The sequence below is a fragment of the Vigna angularis genome, chromosome 1 (assembly GCF_016808095.1).
Source record: "Vigna angularis cultivar LongXiaoDou No.4 chromosome 1, ASM1680809v1, whole genome shotgun sequence".
Taxonomy (NCBI): Eukaryota; Viridiplantae; Streptophyta; class Magnoliopsida; order Fabales; family Fabaceae; genus Vigna; species Vigna angularis.
Genome location: NC_068970.1, coordinates 6,281,279 through 6,304,832, shown reverse-complemented (window position 1 = coordinate 6,304,832; position 23,554 = coordinate 6,281,279). Strand labels below are relative to the sequence as shown.

Genomic DNA, 23,554 nt, shown 5'->3' with positions numbered 1-23,554 from the left:
CTATAACACAATATAAAATATTTTTCTTTTAGTCTTTTTGACTTAAAAATATGTATTTTATATTTTAAAATCAGTAAATATAGCAGAAAAAATGACATTCATTCGACACAAGACATTATAAAGCATTATAATAAATAATTATGGACCAATTCTTACGCAATCAGCATCGTGGTTTTGCTTAATCTTGGTAAGGATTCATGAATGCCACTTATTTGAGGTTGTGCTGTTGTTCCCTTGTCCTTAGACGTTTTTATGTCTTAGATCGGTTTATCATGTTACTTCTGTCCATATCTATCTACATCTCATTAAGATATATCATCATTTTGATATCAATAATTCATAAAAAGAGAAAGTAGACACCACATTCTAAAAAAAAAAAATGTTTTGCATATAAAAGAAATTTACCTGAATGATTTATTTTAAAACGTCACCATTTAATTAAATGTTGCCACCTACTTGAAAAAAAAAATCCCAGTTCTTAGATATTTTTATTTTCTTAATTCACCGTAAACCAATTCAAGAAAACAAAACACATTAAACACAAAGTTGAATGGCCATTAATTAAAGAATAATGTTTAGTAGGTGGTTTAAAGAGGGAGCTTTATTTATATTTAATTTTTTATAGTCATTGTATCGAAATTGATAGATTAATTACCTTTTTAATGTCGTGCCAATGTTAGAAAGAAAGAAGTGAGTTTATTTTTTAAATAACAAAGATTATATATTAATAACATTATTATTCGCAAGTAAATGTAATTTCATCAACCAAAGTCCAAAACACTACTTGATCAATACACTAATTGTGTCTTGACATTCTACATATCCTGAAAGTAACAAAAAATTTCTTATCTCAGCACAATATCTGTTACATATTACTACTGTGATTAAAAAAGAACAACTAATGACCTAGCACAATGATTTTCTAGGGACTCATGGTAAGTGTAATGAAGCAAATATAGATTATTGCCAACATTTTAATGAGATGGATGAATAAAAAAAGAAAAGACGTAGCTGGAGGAGTTAAGTGCGTTGGGACATAACAAAACAATGGACATTGATTATGAACGGAGAAGTATATATAACCCCAAAAATGTATCCCATAAACATTGATTATGAGATGAAAGTCGCATCTCAACCAACGAAAATAGAAAACAAAAACCTGCACGTCTAATTCAAGAGATGTTTGCTTTCACTTCATTTCTTCCCAAACCCAAAATCCAGAGTCAAAACGATTCTCTAGTTAGGCGCCATAATTCACAACCAAAAATAAAGTTCGCGATTGCCACCTTGCATCTTTCTACCCAATCAAGAACCGCCACGTCACTAATCTTTCAAAGAAAAAGTGCAGGTGAAGCCAGCTGTGAGGGTTTAATTGGAGGGTATAGAAACAAATATCCAGATCCGAGTACAGAGTATAATTCGGAGACATAGTCATAATTCAGAATTCAGCATCCCCAACCATAGCAACCGCTTTATTGATTGATTCCACTTCAAATTTGGGCACCGCTTAAAATCTCAGAATTTAGATCTAAAACTGATACTACTCTCACTCGAGTCACACGCAGAGCCCAGAAACACTTCTTTCTCACTCTAACAACAATGCCTCCCACTGAAGGAGACTTCGATCTTAGGGTAAAACTCCGAGAATCCCTATTTACGTTTTTGTTCGTCTCTATTTCTCTCACACTCTCTCTTTTCTCTGCAGCATCCGTCTCAATCTGCCTTCGCTGCCGGGTTAGTTTAGAACTTCAGAAAACCCTATGCTCTTCAATTTTTCTTCCACTGTAATCCATTCGGAGGGTTTTCGTTTTCCTTTCTTTGTTTCAGAGAGTACACGTTCGCCGATGTCGAGAATTTGGAGCATTGCGCTAAGTATCTCAACCAATCGCTCGTCACGTTCGGATTCCCTGCTTCGCTCGATCTCTTCGCAAATGACCCCGTGAGAATTTAACGGATCTTCACTTAACGTCGTTTTTTGCGCCAATGTGTGTTCGTGTGTTATGTGAATGGTGTTGTTTTGGAAAATGTGGTAGGTTTCCATTGCGAGGACTTGCAATTGCATTTACTTTCTGCTCCAACAGAGACAGCGCGATGTCGAATTTAGAGAGTCTGCTAATGATCAAAGACAACGGTAGTTCCTGTATGAACCATTGTTTAGTGTTTCCCTCGTGATGCATTATCTGAACGAGTTCAATGTGTTTTGCCTTTGCTGTTGTTGTAGACTGTTGTCTGACATCTCGAGGTTAGAAGCCAAAGTGGAGAGGCTCGAAGGTCAACTACAAGTCAAAGACAGGGAGATAGCGACTATTACTAGAACAGTAAGGAGATGCTTGGATTTTGGTTTTGACAAACGTAAAGCATATTATTGTCTTGCTTAAATGAAATTTTCAGAGGCGTGTCTCTATTGTGCAAGCGGAAAACAATTTCCTTATTTGTGCGCCGATGCCACCCGAATTTATTTGTTTATTTATTGTTTTATTTTAATTGGGATTGAGTTCCTGTGGTATAGGAAGCTAAAAACACGGCAGCTTTGAAGGCTCAAATTGAGAAGCTGCAGCAGGAGAGGGATGAGTTTCAGAGAATGGTTATTGGTAATCAGGTTAGAATTTGATCTACTTTGCTTATTTTGGCGTCTTGTTTGGATGTTCAAAATGGATAAGCCTCTGACTCTTGTCAATCTGACCAATGAATGGTGTTAAAGCAAGTAAAGACTCAACAACTGCATGAGATGAAGAAGAAGGAAAAGGAATACATAAAATTGCAGGTGAGATATCTTTGCTTTTCTATAGTTCGATAAGAAGGGAATTGGTGCTCTTGCGTCATAGGAACTTTGCCGATGCTTGATTGAATGATTTCACAGTTTATCAGATTTTGGAAATGAAGGGCTGGTATTTTGTATTTGCAGGAGAGACTAAACCAAGTTTTAATGGAGAAGAAGAAAGAGTCTAGGTCGGGCATGGAGATAATGAATTTGCTTCAGGTGCGAGCTGTCCATTTAGTTTGGACTTGGAAGATATTCAGTTTCATGATGCTTTTGGTTTTTATAATGTGTGTAAACAGAAGGAAGGGAGGCAACGAGGAACATGGAATGGGAAGAAAGCTGACAATGATTTTTACAAGAAGATTGTATGCTGAATAATAAGCTTTCACCTTGTTTTTATAGTTTTTTGCATTCTGGAAACATCATCATCTCGTACCCTTTAATTTAATATTGAAAGGTGGATGCTTATGAGGCAAAAAATCAAGAACTGATGGCAGAGAATACTGATTTAAGAGCATTGTTGAGATCAATGCAGGTAGGTTCTTGATTTGTAATTATTGTTATATGCTGAAATTTCTACTTGCAGTTATTTATGAATGCAAACTGTTTCATGTTTTCCCATTTCACTGATTCTCCGTGATGTAATTTTGTATCTTTCATAAACTTTTGCTTTGTTATAATTCAGTCACAATATGCTTCCTTCTTGAATGTTTTCATCTTGCCTTCAGTTTTAGAGAGGTCTCTAATATTCCCTTTCTTCCCAAGTGAATATCTATGAGTGAATGTGTGTACACACCTCTGCTGTACATTAATGGGCTTGCCTGTTTCATTCTATTGTTTTTTTCATTATTAAAAGTTTTATGTCTTTGGTTTGGTCACAAAAATCAGTAATATAAAAAATTTGATGGGTTATGGGAATCAATTATTTTTTCATGCAAAGTACAAAATGATGGATGGTCATTTTAACTAAACGGGAAATGGAAGAAGATTCACATGGTAGTGTATTTGTGATATTGGTGGCTTTCAGCAAATTTCTTTTCTGATTTCATCCAATATTCTAAATTCTGTCTCCTACAGTCTTTACTTGCCCCTGTATAAAGGCCTTTATTCTGTGATGCACCCCTCTAAAGCAGGTTGCTCAACCTAGATTATGAGATTTGTGAGTATACTGATTACAGGTGGATATGCGTGATTTCTTAAATGCGCCTAACGGACTACCTAAGCAGTCTCTCACAGGCAATGAAAGAGTTGAAAGTGATCCTTCACAATCTCCATTGGTTGGGAAAATGGTAAAAAGCTTATTAAATTTTCATACTTGGTTCCGCTTTCCAACTGCCTTTTGATATTGTTAATGAGTTTGATACTTGCAGGACGTATTTGACCTACCTTTTCATATGGCCAGAGATCAAATAGAAGAAAGCCTTCGTAACAAAATGGCTTCTATAAAGGTACTTACTGATTTTTTTCTTCAAGTATTTACATACATGAACTGTTTGTCTACGATTGTTAAGTGTTTGAAAATTGAAATATGAAGGAGCGCATGGTTCAATTGCAAGATGCTCAAAAGGGAGCAGAAGTTACTTCGGAGGCTACTGAGAGGGAACTTGAACTCGAAGCTCAGCTTGTTGAAGCAAGAAGCATCATACAGGAGCAGGTAATGTTTTGTGTTTTTCGAGGTAGGTCACAGGCATTTAGAGCCTGTTTGATGCTTTGACTGTGATGTAAACCAAAAAAAGCCGTTTTTTAGTCAAAGAAGCTCTTCTTTGTTATGTTTCGTAGTGTTTAGCCAAAATACAAAATGATCTTTAAAATGACAGGTGGAATAAACAGATGTGTTAGAAGAAGCAAGAATAGGTGCTTCGCTTGTGTACATAGCCAGAAAAATGGAGGGAAAATAGAAAGAAAGGCAACACTGCTGTTTTGAGTGTTTTTGTCTACATATATGCTAGGTTAATTGAAATTTCAAGATACTCTAAAATCAACTTTTGGTATGACTTAATATTGTTTTGTCTGTTGTCTGCTAAAGAAAGTCTATATCTGCTACTATTATCATAAAACTACTAATTTAAAGGCTTAAATCCACTTCTGGTTCCCATAGTTGTGAATGTGCAATTTTGGTTCCTATAAAATTTTAGTGGCACGTTCCATTCCCTAATTTTCCAAAATTAAGCAATTTTGGTCCACTGCTAATACATTATGAATCTCTAAAATTCTCTAGTAATAATAGTTTGTTACTTATTCACACAAGATAGTCATAGTAATCTTTAATAACAAGTTTTAATATCTTTTATCACTTAAAACACACAAGTAGTTTTGTTAGGATAGATTATGTATTTATGTTGGACCAAAATTGCTTAATTTTGGAAAACTGTAGGACCAAATGTGCTATTAAATATTTTTTAGAGACCTAAATTGCACATTGACTTCATTATGGAGATTGAAATTGGATTTAAGCATAATTTAAATCTGTGTAACTTCTATTCTTCATTAACTGAAAGTTGAAAAGCACGTGGATCAATATATATGTGGACTCTATAGTTTTTCTTCTTTTTTTTTTCTGGGGGAGGGGGTGTCACACTAAACGAGTATCTCAATTCAAACACTTCTCTCTTTCTATAAATCCAAGTAGTTTTCCTTTTAATCATGTTTTTCAAATAATTGCCTGACAGTATTTTTTTAGCATTGGTTTGTGTTAATTTGACTCTGCATTACAAATTTTTTAATGGATTAATGTGATAATGCGTCTTATCGCAGGCATCAATTATGTCTAAACATCTTTCAAAATCTGATAGGCCAAGGTACTCTATATATTTGATTTGTTAAGAACTATCTAATTATGAAAAGATGCAGTATGTTTAAATGCTTTTCAACCTTTACAGGGATTCTATCATTCCAGCACCGGCTGAGGTATGTATTTATTATGTCTATGTTGTTTCGGCCAAGTATTTGTTACGTCCATTTAGCAGTCAAACTCGTTTCATATAATAGTTTTGAGTATTGTCATTGGATTTGTGGTAATTGGTTGGTAAGTAGCTTTGGAAAATTTTTTGTAGTGAGGTATACTTTATTTTGTAAAGTTATTATGGCCTTAAACTATCTTCAGGAAATTCTCATTGCTTGAATATCCAATCTGGGTCTTAGTTTCTTGAATTTCTGATCGAGATAGTTTATAGTTCTCATGTGTGATATAACATCTGACATTTGTATATCCAAAAGTTCTCCCGTATGAACTTTACAATGCTGAAAGTATCTTCAAAATGCATTCTGTCTAAAGCCCACCGGTTTACCTGTTGTGGGATTAACTCGTTGACCTTTGAAGACACCTGGTTTTGAAGACAAGACTGGTCTGTTCCTTAAATTATGAAGCTAAGTTGTTAGTACTGAGAATTGTAGAAATATAAAGGATAGTAGAAAAGGATTTCCATCATACTTATGCGGCTACTGGCTGCGGAAGGGAATCAAAATATTAGCGTTGGCATGCTCTTGTGTGCCTTTGTGGTGTTAGCAGGTGTTGGTGTGGAAAGAGGGGTTTGGTGGTGATTTAGAATCAACCAATTTTGTGGTCTTCGCTTGAAATGTTGATTAACATATGAGTTAGGATTCGATCATAAAGTCGACATCATTATCTTGCATAGTTATACTGGTAATTGGCAGGTTCCAATATGAAATGAGGTAATACAGTTGTGTTCATGGTGTCACTTTTAGCTCTATAGATTTATTGTTACTTATTGGTCACATTGATGGCGCCAGTGTTGTGAACTTGTTCTTTCTTGATTTGCAGGCAGTATGTAATTAACAAAACCGAGGCTACTCATATTTGATGCATCGCATGATCAACTGAGTTGGTTCTGCACTGCAGTATAACAGGCACGGGCATCGTTCTTTTAGACTATTTAACTAATCTTGCTTGTTCATCCTGCACTGCCGTAGTTTATGTTAACAGGCAGAGTATGGTTGAACGTCTTTGTAATTACTAGAAGGATGTTGTAATTAGTGTTATTGTACCCTTGAAACTGGTAGGAGAAAAATTAAATATTATTTATGTCACAACTTCACAAGGACCATTCAAACTACGTAGCATTTAAAATCGACAGCTAAAGTAGAGATTTTATGATACCACTTTTGTGTCTTCCAAAATTCGTTTTCTCATTTATTCAGAGGAAATACACAGTTCACGTAGATTTTTTGAAGAAGTGGTGGTGGTAGTTTTCAAAGATGAATGCAGAGGTAGTAGTTGGGGACCAGTGCTCCACAGAGCCAATAATTACTAGAAAACAATTCCATTTTAGGATCTTTCGTGACCCCCCCCCCCCCCCCCCCCCCCCCCCCCCCCCCCGGACCCCTAAAGCATTAAAAGCTATTTAAATGATTTTTATTTAGAGTTATTAATTTATTTGCGAAAATGATTTACATTTGAAGTGTTGAGTAATTATTTTCGGTGGCATATAGTTTTTTATTGGATTGGGTTGGGGGTGGAAAGAGAAAGAAGGAAGAGTTAAAAAAATGAAATTGTTTGGATGGAAGAAAGTGAATAGATTTCTTTAGAAAATGAGATGATGTGATTGAAAAAATGTAAAAGCTACAAAAGAAGTTTTTGGGAAAATTTTATTAAAAATATCCATAAACTAAATTTGAATAGTTATTTTAAAACAGAAGAAAAAACCAATTAATGCCGTAGCAAAATCAAATCTGTTTATGCATGAACCAAACTCATGTCAGCAACATTTTTTGCAATGTAACTGGATGAGGTGTCCACTCCACTGATTTTGCATGCAACCTCAAATGTTGATTGATATAATTTATTATCATTTGTATTTTGGTTGCACGTTTTGGCGTTGCTATAATTATTGTATTAAACCAAATTAAGTGTGGTTTAAATGATAAATTGAATGATTGAATGGTGGGAACTCAGAACCAAACTTTTGAGGATTAATACCCAATTCAAAGACAAATGTGTAACTGTATCTCCATCAGCTCAATTCTCTTCATGGGTGGAGGCAAAAGAACACAGCTTATTGATGACGCTTTTGAAGGTATGTATGTATTATCAACTGAACAATAATAGTTCACTTTAAATTTGAGTTTTTGCAGATGCAATTTTGGTAGGGGGGATTTTGTCTATAGAGTAAATTTGTAATATGCGCGACAAATTAGTAAATTAATCAAAATTAAAAAAGAATATATGTAAGTAAAAAGGAGAAATGCCGAGCTACATGTTTCTCTAAGTTTAGGTATTATAAATCAATAATTTTCAACTATAGAGATTAATGAAATTGTAATACAAAATATGCAAGTTGAATGACTCTAATCAAGAAAAATATAAAGAGTTGCTCGTGATCACAAAGTACCTAAGTTATTGAGAGTTTTAATTTAGTTTTTTATTTGCTTATATTACGTTGGGTTATATATTCCATGACATGAATCTGTCAAGAAAAATGTCATCTTAAATAGTTTTCAAGAGTTGGTGTATTACCCAGTTGCATGACCTGGGGTGATGTATGTAACAGACCTTGCTTAATAACACTCTAACTGATATTTTGAATTTGTTTTTTTTAATGAAGGATTTCGATGAATGACAGCTGATTGAGTGAACATGTGAAATTTCGTACAGCTATACATTTATAAATAGTACTTATATATTTTTTAGCAGGACTTTCCTTTGCAAGTAGTACGAGTTCATTAGGCTTATTTCAGTAGACAGGCTTGGCAAGCGTTGTTTCCGGCATGTAGGCCCAAAAGGCTTTTAAATGTGTGGTGTCATAGAACATGGACTGTCGAAAACACTAACTCCAAGTTACTTGTTTTTGAAGAGTGATGATGAGGGTGATAGGTTGCAGGTTATAGTTACAACTAACCAGGCCTACTATGGCTTACCAAGACACATTTTCCATCTTATCCATCATGAATGTGATAGCTTTTGGGTTTATGATGAAGGGGAGTGGAATGTGCAAAAGTTTGGTGCCCCATCTTACGAGTCTACTACTCTGCTTCACACAAAATCGACTTTAACGAATGCTTCCCAAACAGTTCTTCTCAAAGTTTTTACTCTTACTCCCACCACTTTATAACTCAAGACATGCATTCTGTGTCTTTGTCACAGGTACGCGATTTTATTGACCAATGAAATATGTTGATAAAACATATATTATATATGAATTTTAAAATTTTAATTATCGATAAAATTAAAAATAGAATAATTGATCGTCATTTAATTATAATTTTTATCATTGATATTTATCAAAATTGTTTTTAATTTATAATATATATTATTGATGAAATTTCTGTCAAAAAAATAAATTTTATTGGTAAAATAGATATTAAAGTTCTTGTTTTTAGTTTTGATTATATTGTAATAAAATCAGTTGATTATAGATTTTTCTTAAAATTTGTCGATAAATTCATTAGTAACTTTTTTTTAATTTGTTGGTAAATTCATTGATAGTTGAATTTTTTAATAATTCATTAATAAATCAATCAACAAATGTACTTTTTTAAAATCAATTAGTAATGTAATAGTGGTGCAACAAAATTATTAGTTTGTTAACAATAAACTAAGAGGAGTGAATTTATTTCTTTTTATAAATGTATCTTTTAAAATAAGGAGAAAGAAAAAAAAAGGAAGAAAAAGAAAAAAAAAAGAGGATAAGAAAGAAGTTAAGAGATGTTTTCCCATAGATTTTTATTGATGATTTTTTATGATTTTGATTATTGATAATTCAATCAAATTTGTTTATTTATGGGTAAAATTTATTAACAAACATTTTATGGACAATTTTTGTTATCATAGGTATGTTGTTAGTGATTTTAATTTATTGAGGAATTTTGATGATTACCAATAAATTTTGACAAATTTCATTACTTATCAAGAGTTAAGATTGTATATGGTAAGCTTTTCTCATACTATATTGTATATGAAGGGTTATTATTTTATTTATTTTATTTTCAAAATATTTATTTCTCAATGAATTATTCAATTCAAATTTATTTTTTATTATTTATTTTTTATTTTCATTTATTCAATTTCTTTTAAAATATCAAGTTGAGCTAAATTCAATATCCTTCAAATTTAACATTATATAAATATAAATGTGGATGGAAAAAATGTAATTGGGAGAAAGAGTGGTTCGAAATCTCACATTAAGTATAGAGATAAAGGAAATTTACATTATATAAGTGAAAATAAATCCTTTTTTAAAAGTAAATATTGGAAAGTTAAGTTAGGTTTAAAGTTAATTTTCTAAATATGTTATCTCAGTTATCCGAAACCTATTTTAATAAAGGTTATTTTTTTTAGACTTATTGATGTGAATGATCTTTAAAAATCCATTTTTTTAAAATTAAATTAGATTTAAAATTCATATCTTAAATCTTAAAATGATATGGATTAAAGTCTTTTATAAAAAAAATTGTTTGTTACACCTATTAACAGAAAATGTGTGTTAAAACTTAGTATAGATAAACAAATTTACAATACATAAAGTAGTCGTAAATCTCGTATATTGGTTTTCTAAAATTGATTTTCTTAAAAGTGATCTCTTGTAACAAAATTACACTATATATTTCATAAAAAATGCAAATCTTCTGTGTGCATGAATCAAAATGAAAAACTAGAGCCAGTTATCTTTCAAGTTTTCCTAACCAGAGTGAGCGAATTTTTTACATGATCGTCATGAAGTAAAGAATAACAATGTATATGTCCTCGTCACAGCAGCTGAAGTGGCTGCATTAGACTTTCCCCAGAGGCTCTGATCAGATAAAATTATTCTTAGATGAGGAACTTTTTACAAAATGAAAAAACATGTGAGTGTGTGCGAGAGAATATACCATGCTAAAGTAAACAGAATTAGCAGAACTAACTCCATATACACAGTGTTACACATTTCAATCACGCCTTGCAACAGAAACAAAAACTCTGCTAACATGCATGGGGAAGCAACCAAAGCTCAAAGGCTTTCCATACACTTCTTTCATATTAGTCGTAGTAGGACTCTTCACGAATGACACAGACGACCAAGAAGAGAAACTCGAGCCACGCGAGGATGCCACAGACTCAGAATCGGAGCTGCAATCGAATCTTGCAAACATGTCCAAACCGATAACATCTTCTTCGTGGAAACAATCTTGGGATGACATTTTGCTTTTTCCCTGCTTAACCCTTTTCTTCCAAAACCTTAGCCTTGACGGTGATGAAGATTTGGAGTCTGGAACGCATGGTTTGGGTAGCCCCAGGCTGAGAAGTGCTGGTGGGGGACTCAGCGGAGGAAGATCATCTTTTGGTCGTTCCTTTGCAACCCCTGGTTGCATTTCCCACTTGAATGGAACCCCTTCCCCACTCCTATAGTAAGAGTTACGAGAGGAGCACCCCAGAGAGGATCTCCTTGAAAGAATTTTGCCCAATGACATCTTCTCATACTCAAAATCCATCATAACTTTTCCAATAAACAAAGTTAGACCTTGTTGTGTTTATATAGGATGAAGTGTGGAGTGTTCGGTATACTATTGTTTATATACGTAAACACTGTTTTTGACCATACAGACAGACACTCATAATTAATCCTTTTGTTAATTAGATTGATTGGTCGTAGGTTGTTACTTCTAGTTTGAGTGACTCAAAGCCTTTTTGTATTGACAAGGAAACAAATAGTGAAGCAAAAGATGGGTATGCAGTTACTGTCGTTGTTTCTAAGGCTGCTGCAAACCAATTATTATTGTAAGTTGGCCGGCCACTGTTGCATGTGCCATGACCATACTGTAGGACTTAGTCACCATCTTAGCTTCTGAGACTACTTTTGCAGCATTTTTATATGAATTAGGGTTTTCGATCACTCAGATTATTATATTTGCTTTGTGTTATATGTGAGGCACATGTCAGGGTTGCAGTTGAAAGTAAGCCAGGGCTTTTTCTGCTTGAATTAAGTAAAACGATATATTAATATGTCTGACAACTAAGGGCCATCAACTTATCTTCTCAATTGCTAAGAAAGCAAAGTCCATTACTTGGAAATTACCTAAGGTTTCATTCATTGAATTTGAACCGATGCAGAGATGCCACTAGCTAGCTACTATTTCATTATTAAGAGAATGAAGAGGACTTTTGACAATAAGTTATTTTAATTGTCTGCCATATACCCTCTAGTTTTATAATTATAACTTCTTAAAGAGTATGATTTGGAACTGTTAACCCAACTGTGGAAGATCATTTTGGCCCAGCACTTCAAATATTATTCTATGTATATGCATGACTTAGGAGACAAGGTCACGTTTTGTTCACACCGACTTCATCAAAACTCTTTCGTTACTGAGCTTCACTGTTATGAATTATACATGAGAACTATTATATGTTAATAATTTTTTTAATAAGTTTTTCACAATAAACTATATTCACTATTTTATTGGTTCGTAATCAATCACAACATATATTGTAAAAAAATTGTCGAACAAAATTGTTAAAATATTTTTCTTGTAGCTTGTATATCCACAATGACCACACCCTTTTACTTGGTCCAGCTCTGTAGTGCAGCTGAATGGTAAAGTTTCTAAATTTACCCAAACAACATCTTTCTTGTACTGGGTTTGGTTTCTTTTAATATTATATTTCTTTTTGACAATGCATTGGATATGGATGTATCATTGTATATGAATACGACGTTTACATGTTTTCTAATCCTAAAACATTAGGTACCTTTTGCCGAACAGCCTATATAAGGCAGAGCAATTATACTGCGCAGGATCCGTTTGGTCTATATTTTCGTGTAGAAATGATCTTTATAGAGTTGGTTTTTAACCATTAAATGATGTGTTTTTAAGTAAATTTTAAACATAACTTTATGTGGAGTTGAAAGTATTTCAATTTTTTTATCGGTTCGAGTTGTTAAAATACCAATGAAAAGTGTATGATGATTTTCAAATTTTAAATTGGCATATGCTATCTCTCTTTCAAAATTGGTGTTTTATTAAGAAGTGCTGTTTTCTTGATTTGATATTTCTCTTTGTCTCTTTGTTTATAAATCTTTTTTTTTGTGGCTTAAACAATTAGGTATGATTTGTTATCTTTTACGTTTTAATCATGGGTTTTTTTAGAATTGCTACAATTTTATTAGTAGTATTATTATTATTATTAGATCCATATATCTCCAACTATAAAAAAATATATGGACGGTTAATAACTTTTTTTAATAATTTTTTAATAATAAATTATGTATTATTATTTTATTGGTTCATATATTTAAAATAGATCAATCACAAATAACCACGAAACAATTGTAAAAAAGTTGTTAAAAAAATTATTAAAAAAATATTTTCCTAAATAATATGATAATATTCCAATATATCACAATTTTAATTTATCATTGATTCTCCTTTGGTTGAAAATTGGATTCACTTCCACTTGGGAAAAAGTTGGCAGTGGGAAAAGGAATGAGACTCGTTTGCCATCAGATAGCTGACTCTCTCACTTCCGACCATACCTTCTCTTTCACGCTTCCAAAAAGCTAAATGTATTTTTTTTCTCTTTTTCAAGTAAGACCAATGAATAAAACCGTATCGATCGAATTTGAAAATATATGAAGTAAATTTAAACATATAATTGGATTGAAATAAATAGAGAATATTAAATAAATAAAGTTGAGTAACATGGATAATTGTAGTTGAGTTTGAATAGTAATTGATATTTTATAAATACTTGACTCAACTCAAATTTTTATTTTAATATTTATATATTTATAAATATATTTTAAATTTTATTTTTAATGTGATACTATTTTGTTAACCTTTACTATAAAGTTATATAAAATACTAGTTCAATATAATATTTATTATTAAAATTATACATGTTATTTTTTAGTTAAAAATTTACTATATTTATGTTATTTATTAACAAATTAAAATTATTAAAAAATTTAATTTGGTATAAATTCACAATTTAAAAAAATCTAATCAAAATAGTTCGCAACACAAACAACTTTGACTAATATTACTGTAAATAATCAGATATGAGTTTTATAACATTAAATTCATATTATATTTAATGTCTTAAGTTGGATTGATCCAATTCGATTGATGCTCACTCGTACTTATCGAAGTTTCATAAGATCATCGTTTTGTTGGCTTGTTTCACATGGTAATTGGATCTAGCGATTTCTTCGACAGTGTTAAAGGTGCTAGCTAGACACAAAGCAATTAATAACATATATGTTAACATGTAAAGTGATATCATATGAGAGACGATGAATGAAGACATGTAAAGACTGCATCAAACACATGTTTAAAAAAATGAACATTAAAGGAATCGCCACAAACACTTAGAAAGAATGAATGTAGTTCTTAATTCTTTCCTTAAATTAATATTAACACCTTTTGAAAGATGACAGTGTATTAATCCGAGAGATGACAATGAAGGTCATCCACCCAACATTTGATCTGCAAAAGAGGCAAGTTAAGTCACTCACCTCACATAAGAAATACAAACTAATTTTTGTGATCCGTCATGCATAATATTTGGCTCACAACATCCATAAAAAATTATTTATATTATATATTCTTTTTTAAATGCTAGGATGCATGATATTAAAATCGATGAAGACTCAAACTTATCCACAAAGTATAAATTGTATGTTGAAATTAATGGAAGAAGATAATATTAAGTTTGTGGATCTCGCGGTACGAAAAACCGCAGATAAAATTAGTAGCGAATAGTTATTATTTGCGAATATTTATTATCTGTAGATATCAGATAGCGGGTATTTTAATTTCTAAACAGATGTAGATATTAAACTATCTGTCATGTGGGTATTCATTATTCACAAAAAATAATATAAAATATTAATTTTTAAATTAAATTTAATTAAAAATAAAATAAATTTATATTTTATCAGATTAAATTTAATTAAAATTGTTAATTTACTTTATTTTATATTATATATATATATATATTTTTTATAATTTTATTTAAAAATATATAAAATATATTTTTATAATTTTTTTCGGATATTAGCATATTTTAAAATACCCGCGCAGTATTCTCTAAAACAAACAGGTTGCAGATCGATTTTTTTTCTTTGGTCGGGTTATCCAACCCGTTGCCATAATGATTTTGTTATGTCTTGAAAATATTCTTGATAGTGTTAAGTCTCGTGACAAAAATGTTGATTAAATTTAATATCTTGTTATATAAAACCATTAAATTTAATGCAACCAATTAAAATATCTAAAATATAATATAAATTCGTCTCGGAAAAAACCATACGTAATTTCTAAAGTTTATCATAAGTAATTTGAAACTAGATAGTTTATCATAAGTAATTTGAAACTAGATAGTTTATCCAAAATTCATTTCGTTTACTTTATTAATTTAATATGTATTTTTTCAAAGAGCTTAGAGTTTATATTTTTCTAGTAAATCCGATTATTCCCATATTTATACTCTTAAATTGTAGTATATATTTATTTAAATATTAATTATTTTTAAAGTAAGTAAATATATTCATTCGCCATATACCTGGTCCATAAACCTGCTAATTTGAAAATTCTTTCACGCGCTCGACCTTTGCCGCGCTCTCGGTTCCCAATCTCAAGCTATCTTTATCGGAACCTTAGGTTCGTCTCTCTCCTTTCTAGGGTTTTTGTTTCTTAGTTTTTTTCTGTAGGGTTTGATTCCTTTGTTTTTGCCATATCTTTCTCTGTTTCTGCCCTGGATTGTTAAATTCTGTGTTGGACTGCTGGCTGTTACTGATTTCTCGGATGATTGAGTGATTGAGTATTTACTCTTCTAGGTGATTTTCATTGGTGTTCAGAGCATTCGAAGAAAATTAGAAAAAATGCGTATTATGCATTTGGGCACAGATATATGTACACCTGAGTATGTCTGAATCCTGAATGCGCAAATCTCACAATTAATCAGTCTGGAAAACTAAAATTTAATGATCTACCGTTAACGTGATCAATTTGGTTCATTCATTCGGTGGATGTCTAAACAACTGAAAAGAACACAAAAATAGAACAATAGTTGATTGACTCTGTTCCAAGACTATCACAATTAATTTGTTGAATCACAAATTTGATTTGAAGGGTTGAAAATAAAGAAGACCAATTTATTGCTGTCCACCAGAATGAAGAAATGCTAACTGTATCTAATACACCTATTTATCTGTAACATTCTAAATTCCACTCCATGACAATGGTGGCATCCTGTGTTGCCTTTTTCGGATGGTGAGTATGTGAGTATCGTAGGGTCCGAAGATGTGAGTAAAGCAATGTTTTATATTCAATGTTACAAAACTTCTGTTTTTCTAGATTCACAGTTGGAGATTTCTTGGAAAGACTAATTTTCCTTGGTTCAGATTTTGAGTTGTTGGTTTCTTAGATTCCTACTACCTCTCTACCACTTAATGAGCTTCTGATTTGTTTCTCAGTTCTCACCTCTCTACCATATTCTACTTGTGGGTGGCTATCTAGATTCTGAAGTATCAAACTCCACTTATTTTCTTTTGCCACTGTACTGTCTTCTGATAAATATTCAGCAATTGACTCGTTTCAAATTTAGATGTCCTGGTTGTCATATAACTTATTGATTGTTATTTCTAATTTCTACTAATGATTTATGTTGTTGTTCAAAGATATTACATGATTTTATCTACTAATAGTAGAATTGGAAGTTTTTATCTTCTATTTAGCATATATTATTTAATGGTAACTTACTGAGGTTTTGGCTTTCTTTTTCGAGAATTTTATTTGCTATTCACTGTTCTGCTGCAGAAATGGAGATAGATGTGCTATGGTTATTTATTTGATTATTTTAATGATGCAGTGGGCATTTTTTATATGCTCTCATGTGTTCCTTAACAGTTCTTATACATCAAATTGTTTGCATTCGTATTTAGTTAGAATCCTTTGTTATGTTTCCTAAAATAGTTTAAAGGGTGGATCTCTCACCTTTTCCATCACAGGCTTCTTATGTAACAATTTTCTACCTTTCGAACATTTAGTCACTCATATGGTTACCATCCTTTGTGTTCTCTTTTTTAAACAAGCTTTGTTTTATATTAGTTCAATTATATTTTTCTTTTTTTCTCCAATTAGTCTCGTCCCATTTTTTTCTGTTAAAATCGTTTAGTTTCTCTTCATTTCGTCCCCAAACAATCGCAAGTGATTTGGTTAATTTTTTTCAGTGGATGATGTAAACCAGCCACATAGCCACGACATGTTATACTGTTTTGTTGACATTAAGTCACCAAGAATAAGGCAAATAAAACATTTATCTATTCCTACATTTTTTTTTTGGGTTAAAAGGGAAGAAACGTTCAGAAAAACCATATTTTACCCAACAACGGCTGGGTCATACATGTAAGCATCCAAAATAAAAAAGTGGTGGAATTATAAACTCCGGTTTGAGCTGTACCGGCTCCATCTCCTGGTAGACCAATTTTTCAAGGGTTGTTTGGTAAACCATTTTTTTGTTTTTATTTTATAAAGACAATTTCTAGGAAGAAGTAAACTGAAATCATGGGGGGAAACCAGCTTTTGCATTTCCATAATAATATTAATAGTAAAAACTAAACAGAAAGGGCTCTTTATATATGTATTTTTCAGTTACAGTACGCACACCAAATTTTGAAATTTGTGTATGCATATCGATTCTACAAGTGAAGAAGCATGTATTCGAGTTCGAGCCAGTTCGACGGCAACGCAGCCTTCTCTGGAGGCGGATTTATGCCTTCTCAGGCCACTCAGGCCACTGATCCTTCATTGGTTACCTCCAAGGTCTCTTCTCCTTTCTTTTTCCTTTTTATCATACTCACAACCACATTCACCACTAATAAATCCCTAGGGTTTTGCTCTTCTTTTAATTAGAAGTTTTTTAGAAAATGATGTGGTTTGAAGTCGTATTTTATGATTTATTATTGTTTTTGTAGAATCGCGATGCTCAGTCCTTGCTTCCTCTAACAGTGAAGCAAATATACGATGCGCTTCAAACAAACGATGATAAAGCCAATTTGATTGTTGACGGTGTGGACGTTAATAATGTACGTTCTCCTTGAATCTGTGTTGGTTAATTTGGTTAAAGTTTGGAGGTTCTGACAATTGGAGTCCAGGTTACTCTTATAGGAAGGGTGTGCAACAAAGCCGAACGAGTTACTGATGTTACTTTTGTGCTTGATGATGGTACTGGGAAGATTGAGTGTAATAAATGGTAATTGTCGTTAAATTTGTTATGTCTAGATCATAATTATTGTTTTAGTCTTTTTTTCTTTTGCGCCATTTCTTTTGGCAATGACGAGTTTTTGTTCATGTGCAGGTTTCATGAAGCTGCTGATACAAATGAAGCAGAGGCTATCTTGTATGCTACTGCAATATTGTATTGGCTGTGTAGATTTTCATTTTGTATTTAGGTTCTGTTCGAATAAAATTCTCAAAAAATACTTATAGGAAAATAAAATAAAAAAGATGAAATTAATTGAATTTCTTTTATGATTTTAAATTAATTTTTGTGTACGCTAATTTAAGAAAGGTTCTTTAATTTTTAACTTTTTCAAAAACTAATTTTGGTTTATTAAAGAAGTTTAATTCATTTTACTTTCTTATTTTATACTCTTATCTGTGTTTACTGATAATTTATTCAAATAAGGTCTTAATAACCTGTTCGATTTTTAACTTTTATATGTAATTATAATAATGGTTTTAATCACTCCGTTTTTCCAATAGAATCTTCTTCTCGATACTATAAGTGTTTACTTGTTTAATTCAGAAAGGAAATGGCATGTTTTGAATTACATGTTACTGCTGAAATAAAAAAAAAAAGGTACAGAAATATGTCCATCTTATTTATTCTGCTGCAAGAAAATTAACAGCAGATACACTCAACTGATCATTTTGTTCATGTTTTGTAGTATTGTTATTTGTTGTCACACGTATATGTTTGTCTTTTGTTTTTCAGACAATTCATTTCATATAGTATGTAGTAATGTTCTAGTTTCATTCTTAGGGAAGGAATGTATGCGAGGCTCCATGGACACTTGAAAAACTTCCAGGGTAAAAGGACCTTAAATATTTTCCATTTCAGGTGTGGTACTAAGTTTGCATATCACTTCTTGTTTTAGCAGTTCAATATTTTTAAATTGTATCGGATATCTATCATTATCTTTGTTAAGGATGGGTATCTTCTTTATCAGTGATTTGAGACGGACCTATTACTGCTTACAGTTCAATATTTAACCCACTCCACTGCATCATTTTCAGGCCTGTGACTGACTTTAACGAGGTTGCGAGTCATTTCATAGATTGCATACATGTGCATCTCCACAATTCCAGGATTCGGGTATTTGATACGCTATTGTAATATTTTTTTTTTTGGAGTTTGACATAAGTGGATATATCGCTACGAATACCATACGTACATGTGTATTCTAAAGTTGCACGTGGTAACATCTTCAGAGTAGTGTCCTTAATCAGCAACATGGAATGAATTCTACGCCAATTACTCCCACAATGGGCTATCAAGCTCAAGTTTTTCCATCAACAAATCACGTAAGAGAGTGAACCATACTTTTCTGCTTTTGTTACATTTTTATTCTATATCAGTCTTTTGCTACTTTTCATATGTAGTTCTCCGATCAACATGTCAATGGCCAGAAGAGTGCTGAAAATATGATCTTAGATTTTCTGCATCTTCCCGCCAACAGGTACGTTATAAGTGATTTATTTATTTTTTACCTATTTGGTTGTAATTAAACATGTAATCAACTATTTCGTTTTTCTGAATGTTGGTTTTATCCTGATTTATGTGTATGCGTATCCAAAATACCTTTCTTAAATAGTGCCAAACTTCTGCATTGTCTGCTGCAGAAGTAGAACACGGAGTTTTGTAATAGTTCAATTCGGAGCAAGGTTATAAACAGATTTTTTAGGCTAAATTAGTTTTTATTCTTTTGTTCAGCTTTTTTTTTTCTATTGTGAAAATGCTCAGTGTGGTCCTCTAATTGTCAAAAAATATGCAATGTAACTCTTTTCATCTATTATCCCAATGTCCCAACATTAGTATGATAGTCACGTGTCTGTTTTTCATTAGATTATTAGGTTAACATTGTTAGTGAGAAAATAGGCAGAAAGTACCACATTGCAGTTATTGGCAATTAAAAGCAGTATGTAAAAATGAAGACTGAAAGACTTATTGACTTTAAGGTTATTATGAATTGATTATAGTGTCTTGATTTCTTATATGGTTTGTTTACGGTGGTACTAAATCTTCCCAGCTTTTCCTCTCTCAAAAACCTAACATGAACATAATCATATGTTTCCCTTCGTATCTTGTGCTTATAAAGCAAGATTCATGTCATGATTCACTGGTGTTGCGCAATGTATCCTCGTATACTATTATGATCAAAATAAAAATCCAAGAATGTCGGATGTTCTTTGTTAGTTTTCTGTTTTGAAAAGTATTGGGAGACTTATTTGAGATCACAATGTACCTAACACAAAAAGGGGAGTGTTATTATGCTACTGTAATCTAGTTATACTCTGGGAAAGTAAATGTCATTGCTTAAAAGGAACAACGAGATAAAAGGTGTGTGGAAGTAGCGAAATGAAAATATTCAAATAGATGTCTTAACTCATAAGAAAAGTTCAATTACAAAATAGTTGTATACGATGAGATATTGACGTGGCCTCAATTAGGAATGTGATATCAAATCAATGAAGTTGGTTTTGCACACATACATAGAAGGTTGTAGAAAAATCTGACAAGAGAATTCCCTAGAGATGAAGAATTGGTAAAAGTTAGGGTTAAAAGTAAGACCTCCTCTTTAATATTTGTAGAACAATGTTTCTTGAATCACTGTATATCCAATTCGTTTATGCTGGGTCAATTTTTTTCTAATCTATCGTTAGTTCAATTAATCATATTTGAGATGGATGAATCTGCTAATTTAGAAAACAAATGTTACAAACACTAATTAAAGCACATAGAATAAGGAAACTTCTCCTAGAACCTCAATGTGATCTTAATGCGAGATCCACTTTCTTGCTGGAAAATTTCTAATCTCTTGCTTTGACTCCGAGAAAAGGAAAATGAACTCTTTGAATTGTAAGTATACGATCTGAATGATTGTTTAAGATTTGAACCCATTTGTAGAAGAAGAAATATGAATGTTTTGTCGTAAGTATCACAAACATTCATGCAATAGTAATAACAAGCAACCTTATGAATTATTTGCTAAGTACAAGTTCATCTTGAAGATGCAGAAGACAAATGTTTTGACGTGTTCAACCAAGGTTACCAAAAGAACTAGTGAGAAACGAAAATTGCATGAATTTTAGTCCTATGAAAACGGAGAACGGAGAATGAATTGGAGTTATAAAAAACCATCACACGACCCTAGTTATAATAATAATAATAAAGCCTGCACTTGTTCTTTTAAATTCATGTGTTGAATATTGTTTGGTATTCATGCCTTAATGTTCTGATATTGATGTTTCAGGTCAAGGAATGAGGGAGTCCATCGCGATCATATTGCACAGCATCTTCAAATTTCTTTAGAGAAGCTCACGTCTCTCTCTATCTATCTATCCCTTTCTCTTATCTCTGCTCTCTAATATAGTATCCAAATCTTGTTGATTCTTATTGAATTTCCTCTGCAGGCTGGCTATGAAAAGTCTTATCGATGAAGGTGCCGTTTATGAAACCATAGGTGATCACTATAAATCAATCATCAATGGTTGATATATTGTTGGACAATGACATCAATTTTGTCAGAGTACGCTTAACTCTGCATATGCATTATAGAGATGCAACACACAGGCAAACAGCAGTTCTGCTACATTTTGATAAAGTCGTCTTTGTTTCTCACGAATATACCGGTAATAGCTGACAAATTGAACTTGATATAGAACGTATCTATTGTGCGAAGTGTTGTTTTTTATTGACGAAGATTAACCAGTTTCAATTGTTATCGTTACTGTAGTGGCCCGTAGTTGTAAGTAGTGTGATGCTCTAGAGAAAGGAGCTAATGGGCTTCATTGCAAGATGTTACTGTTAGAAAGTTTTTGTTAAAATCTGAATATGGGTCTACTATTGGGCCCTTCTTGACACGACTACGAATGGTGTTTTCCTTTTAGCTAAGCTTTAAAACTCGTACACTGGTATAAAAAATATATAAATACTTACAGTTATACACCTGTCTGTGAAGCCTAATTGTTTAATCCAATTTCATAAATAACGAGTTAATCTTGGTTTGGAATTTTTTAAGTTAACAATAGATGTATAACGTAATGTTTTAAAAATAACGATTTAATCTTGGTTTGGAAAACGAGTAGCAAGAAGTAAAGTAACAAGTAGAATAATTCAAGAAATATATATATAGATTAAGGTGAGAATCTAGTTAAAGTTAGGAATGCAGAAGTCGTGAATATAGAAGGATGTAAATTATAAAGTGGAAGTAGCAGATTACGATGAGCACCAGCATCACGTGTGGTTCACTCCAGCACAACTTCCACCGCCCTCGCGGTCTTGTGCCTGAAATGGCACGTGGAAACAGAGCTTTTTTCTCAAGTCACGTGCTGTGATGGTGGTGGATCATTTTTCAGCATAGGGCAGACCTCTCAAGACGCCACGTGCAATTTGACCCTCATATCATGTGGATGCACCGATTTCACACTGCCTCCTTAATTATTGCTTTTAGTTTTATAGTATCACTCATATTCTCCAAATTCAGACACTCAATCCACTTTATGTGTTAAATTCATAATAAGAAAGCATGTGTCTTAGTTTAATTCATTCTAGAACTTGAAAAACGCCAAAAGAAAATATTGTTGGCTTAAAATTGGAGGTAAGGGACTAACAACCCCTTGATACACTTGTGATATCTTTTATTTTGTAAGAGAATCGTAATCTTCATGTCTGAAATCACGTAGAACGAGACACCGGACCTTTCTCCAATCCAAGAATGTAAGAACAATAATTTAAGCAACACAGCTAAACGAAGCAAAAGAGAATTGGGAGACTTGAGATGATGAAGCAATAATAGTAATAAAATAGAAATGAAGATACAGCAACGAACGTGAGAAATGATTCGTTTCTCTGACCCCAAACTACAGTCTGCAATGGCTTTCTACAACAAAGTTTGACTGTGTTCGGGAAAGCATTGTGGTTGGAATTAAAGAAATTGGCTTGTAGTAGCCAGCTGTCCACATTGGTTACTTTATGATAGAAATTGTGTATGTTAGTGGGTGTTTTTTTTTAAGTCCCCAATTATTAGTTTAATTAGTCCCTTTTCCTTTTACTGCAGATTTGAAGGGAATAATCAACCCTCAGTGGCAACACTCTCCCACTCCCGCCGAACTCTCTGCCAATCTCAAACACCCTTTACTCTTTCTTTAACCATTTTCTCTTTATTTTCTACGCCTTTCTGCATTCTCATTGCTTAGTGTAAAAGCATTTTTAACTCTTATACGTGTTTTGAGGACTACTCTGTCTGCTGCTTCTCACATTTGCAGTGTTTTCACTACCTAATCTCTTCGCCATCTCCTTTGTCCTTTTCTGACATGTGCAATGTGAACGTGAGCTTTGCTTGGTTTGCAATCTGGATTGGTGGTTTAGCTGAGTCACTATAAGACACATATTTTTGGTTCCGATTGAGACAAGTGTCCGCATGGTCCGGGGTCAAACTGTCCTTTCGGAAGCCAGCCACCATATTTGTTGCACAATCCTGCTTCCCTCATTCTATAATTGCCATATTTTAATCCTTTGGTTTAAAAGTACTGCTATCTTAATCTCAATTTTCTTCACTCACCCTTCCCCTTCCT

The 23,554-nt window shown here is 32.5% G+C and overlaps 3 protein-coding genes across 6 annotated transcripts; 2 read left to right on the top strand and 1 right to left on the bottom strand.

Moving 5' to 3' along the window:
• The first annotated feature begins 1,186 nt into the window (after positions 1-1,186).
• Positions 1,187-6,848, top strand: LOC108322196 (uncharacterized). The gene is made up of 16 exons (XM_017554216.2): positions 1,187-1,632; positions 1,706-1,734; positions 1,828-1,939; positions 2,034-2,131; positions 2,222-2,318; positions 2,510-2,599; positions 2,702-2,764; positions 2,906-2,980; positions 3,061-3,126; positions 3,219-3,296; positions 3,940-4,050; positions 4,132-4,209; positions 4,296-4,415; positions 5,516-5,559; positions 5,641-5,668; positions 6,543-6,848. Exons 1-16 carry the CDS (start codon positions 1,600-1,602, stop codon positions 6,555-6,557), a joined length of 1,137 nt encoding a protein of 378 aa, XP_017409705.1. The 5' UTR covers positions 1,187-1,599; the 3' UTR covers positions 6,558-6,848.
• A 3,734-nt stretch (positions 6,849-10,582) lies between these two features.
• Positions 10,583-11,498, bottom strand: LOC108322160 (uncharacterized). Its single transcript, XM_017554153.2, has one exon. It carries the CDS (start codon positions 11,186-11,188, stop codon positions 10,643-10,645), a length of 546 nt encoding a protein of 181 aa, XP_017409642.2. The 5' UTR covers positions 11,189-11,498; the 3' UTR covers positions 10,583-10,642.
• A 3,777-nt stretch (positions 11,499-15,275) lies between these two features.
• On the top strand, positions 15,276-21,839 carry LOC108322142 (replication protein A 32 kDa subunit A). 4 transcript variants are annotated; one of them, XM_017554133.2, is made up of 11 exons: positions 15,276-15,355; positions 17,348-17,518; positions 17,671-17,781; positions 17,851-17,948; positions 18,054-18,095; positions 18,741-18,818; positions 18,995-19,073; positions 19,190-19,282; positions 19,361-19,437; positions 21,232-21,300; positions 21,392-21,839. In XM_017554133.2, exons 2-11 carry the CDS (start codon positions 17,411-17,413, stop codon positions 21,471-21,473), a joined length of 837 nt encoding a protein of 278 aa, XP_017409622.1. In that variant the 5' UTR covers positions 15,276-15,355; positions 17,348-17,410; the 3' UTR covers positions 21,474-21,839. The 4 variants fall into 4 exon arrangements, with proteins under 4 accessions (XP_017409622.1, XP_052724326.1, XP_017409624.1 ...); XM_052868366.1 differs by having other exon boundaries at positions 15,282-15,355; positions 17,402-17,518; XM_017554135.2 differs by lacking the exon at positions 15,276-15,355 and adding an exon at positions 17,079-17,171.
• Positions 21,840-23,554: the final 1,715 nt, after the last annotated feature.

Bases quoted from the DNA above. Each gene is read 5' to 3' on its own strand.
- LOC108322142 (XM_017554133.2), top strand. From the start codon at position 17,411: ATGTATTCGAGTTCGAGCCAGTTCGACGGCAACGCAGCCTTCTCTGGA. The intron at 17,949-18,053 runs GTAATTGTCGTT...GTTCATGTGCAG, and splicing joins AAGATTGAGTGTAATAAATG to GTTTCATGAAGCTGCTGATA. The intron at 21,301-21,391 runs GTCTCTCTCTAT...TTTCCTCTGCAG, and splicing joins ATTTCTTTAGAGAAGCTCAC to GCTGGCTATGAAAAGTCTTA.
- LOC108322160 (XM_017554153.2), bottom strand. From the start codon at position 11,188: ATGATGGATTTTGAGTATGAGAAGATGTCATTGGGCAAAATTCTTTCA.
- LOC108322196 (XM_017554216.2), top strand. From the start codon at position 1,600: ATGCCTCCCACTGAAGGAGACTTCGATCTTAGG. The intron at 3,127-3,218 runs GTATGCTGAATA...TAATATTGAAAG, and splicing joins ATGATTTTTACAAGAAGATT to GTGGATGCTTATGAGGCAAA. The intron at 4,051-4,131 runs GTAAAAAGCTTA...TGATACTTGCAG, and splicing joins CTCCATTGGTTGGGAAAATG to GACGTATTTGACCTACCTTT.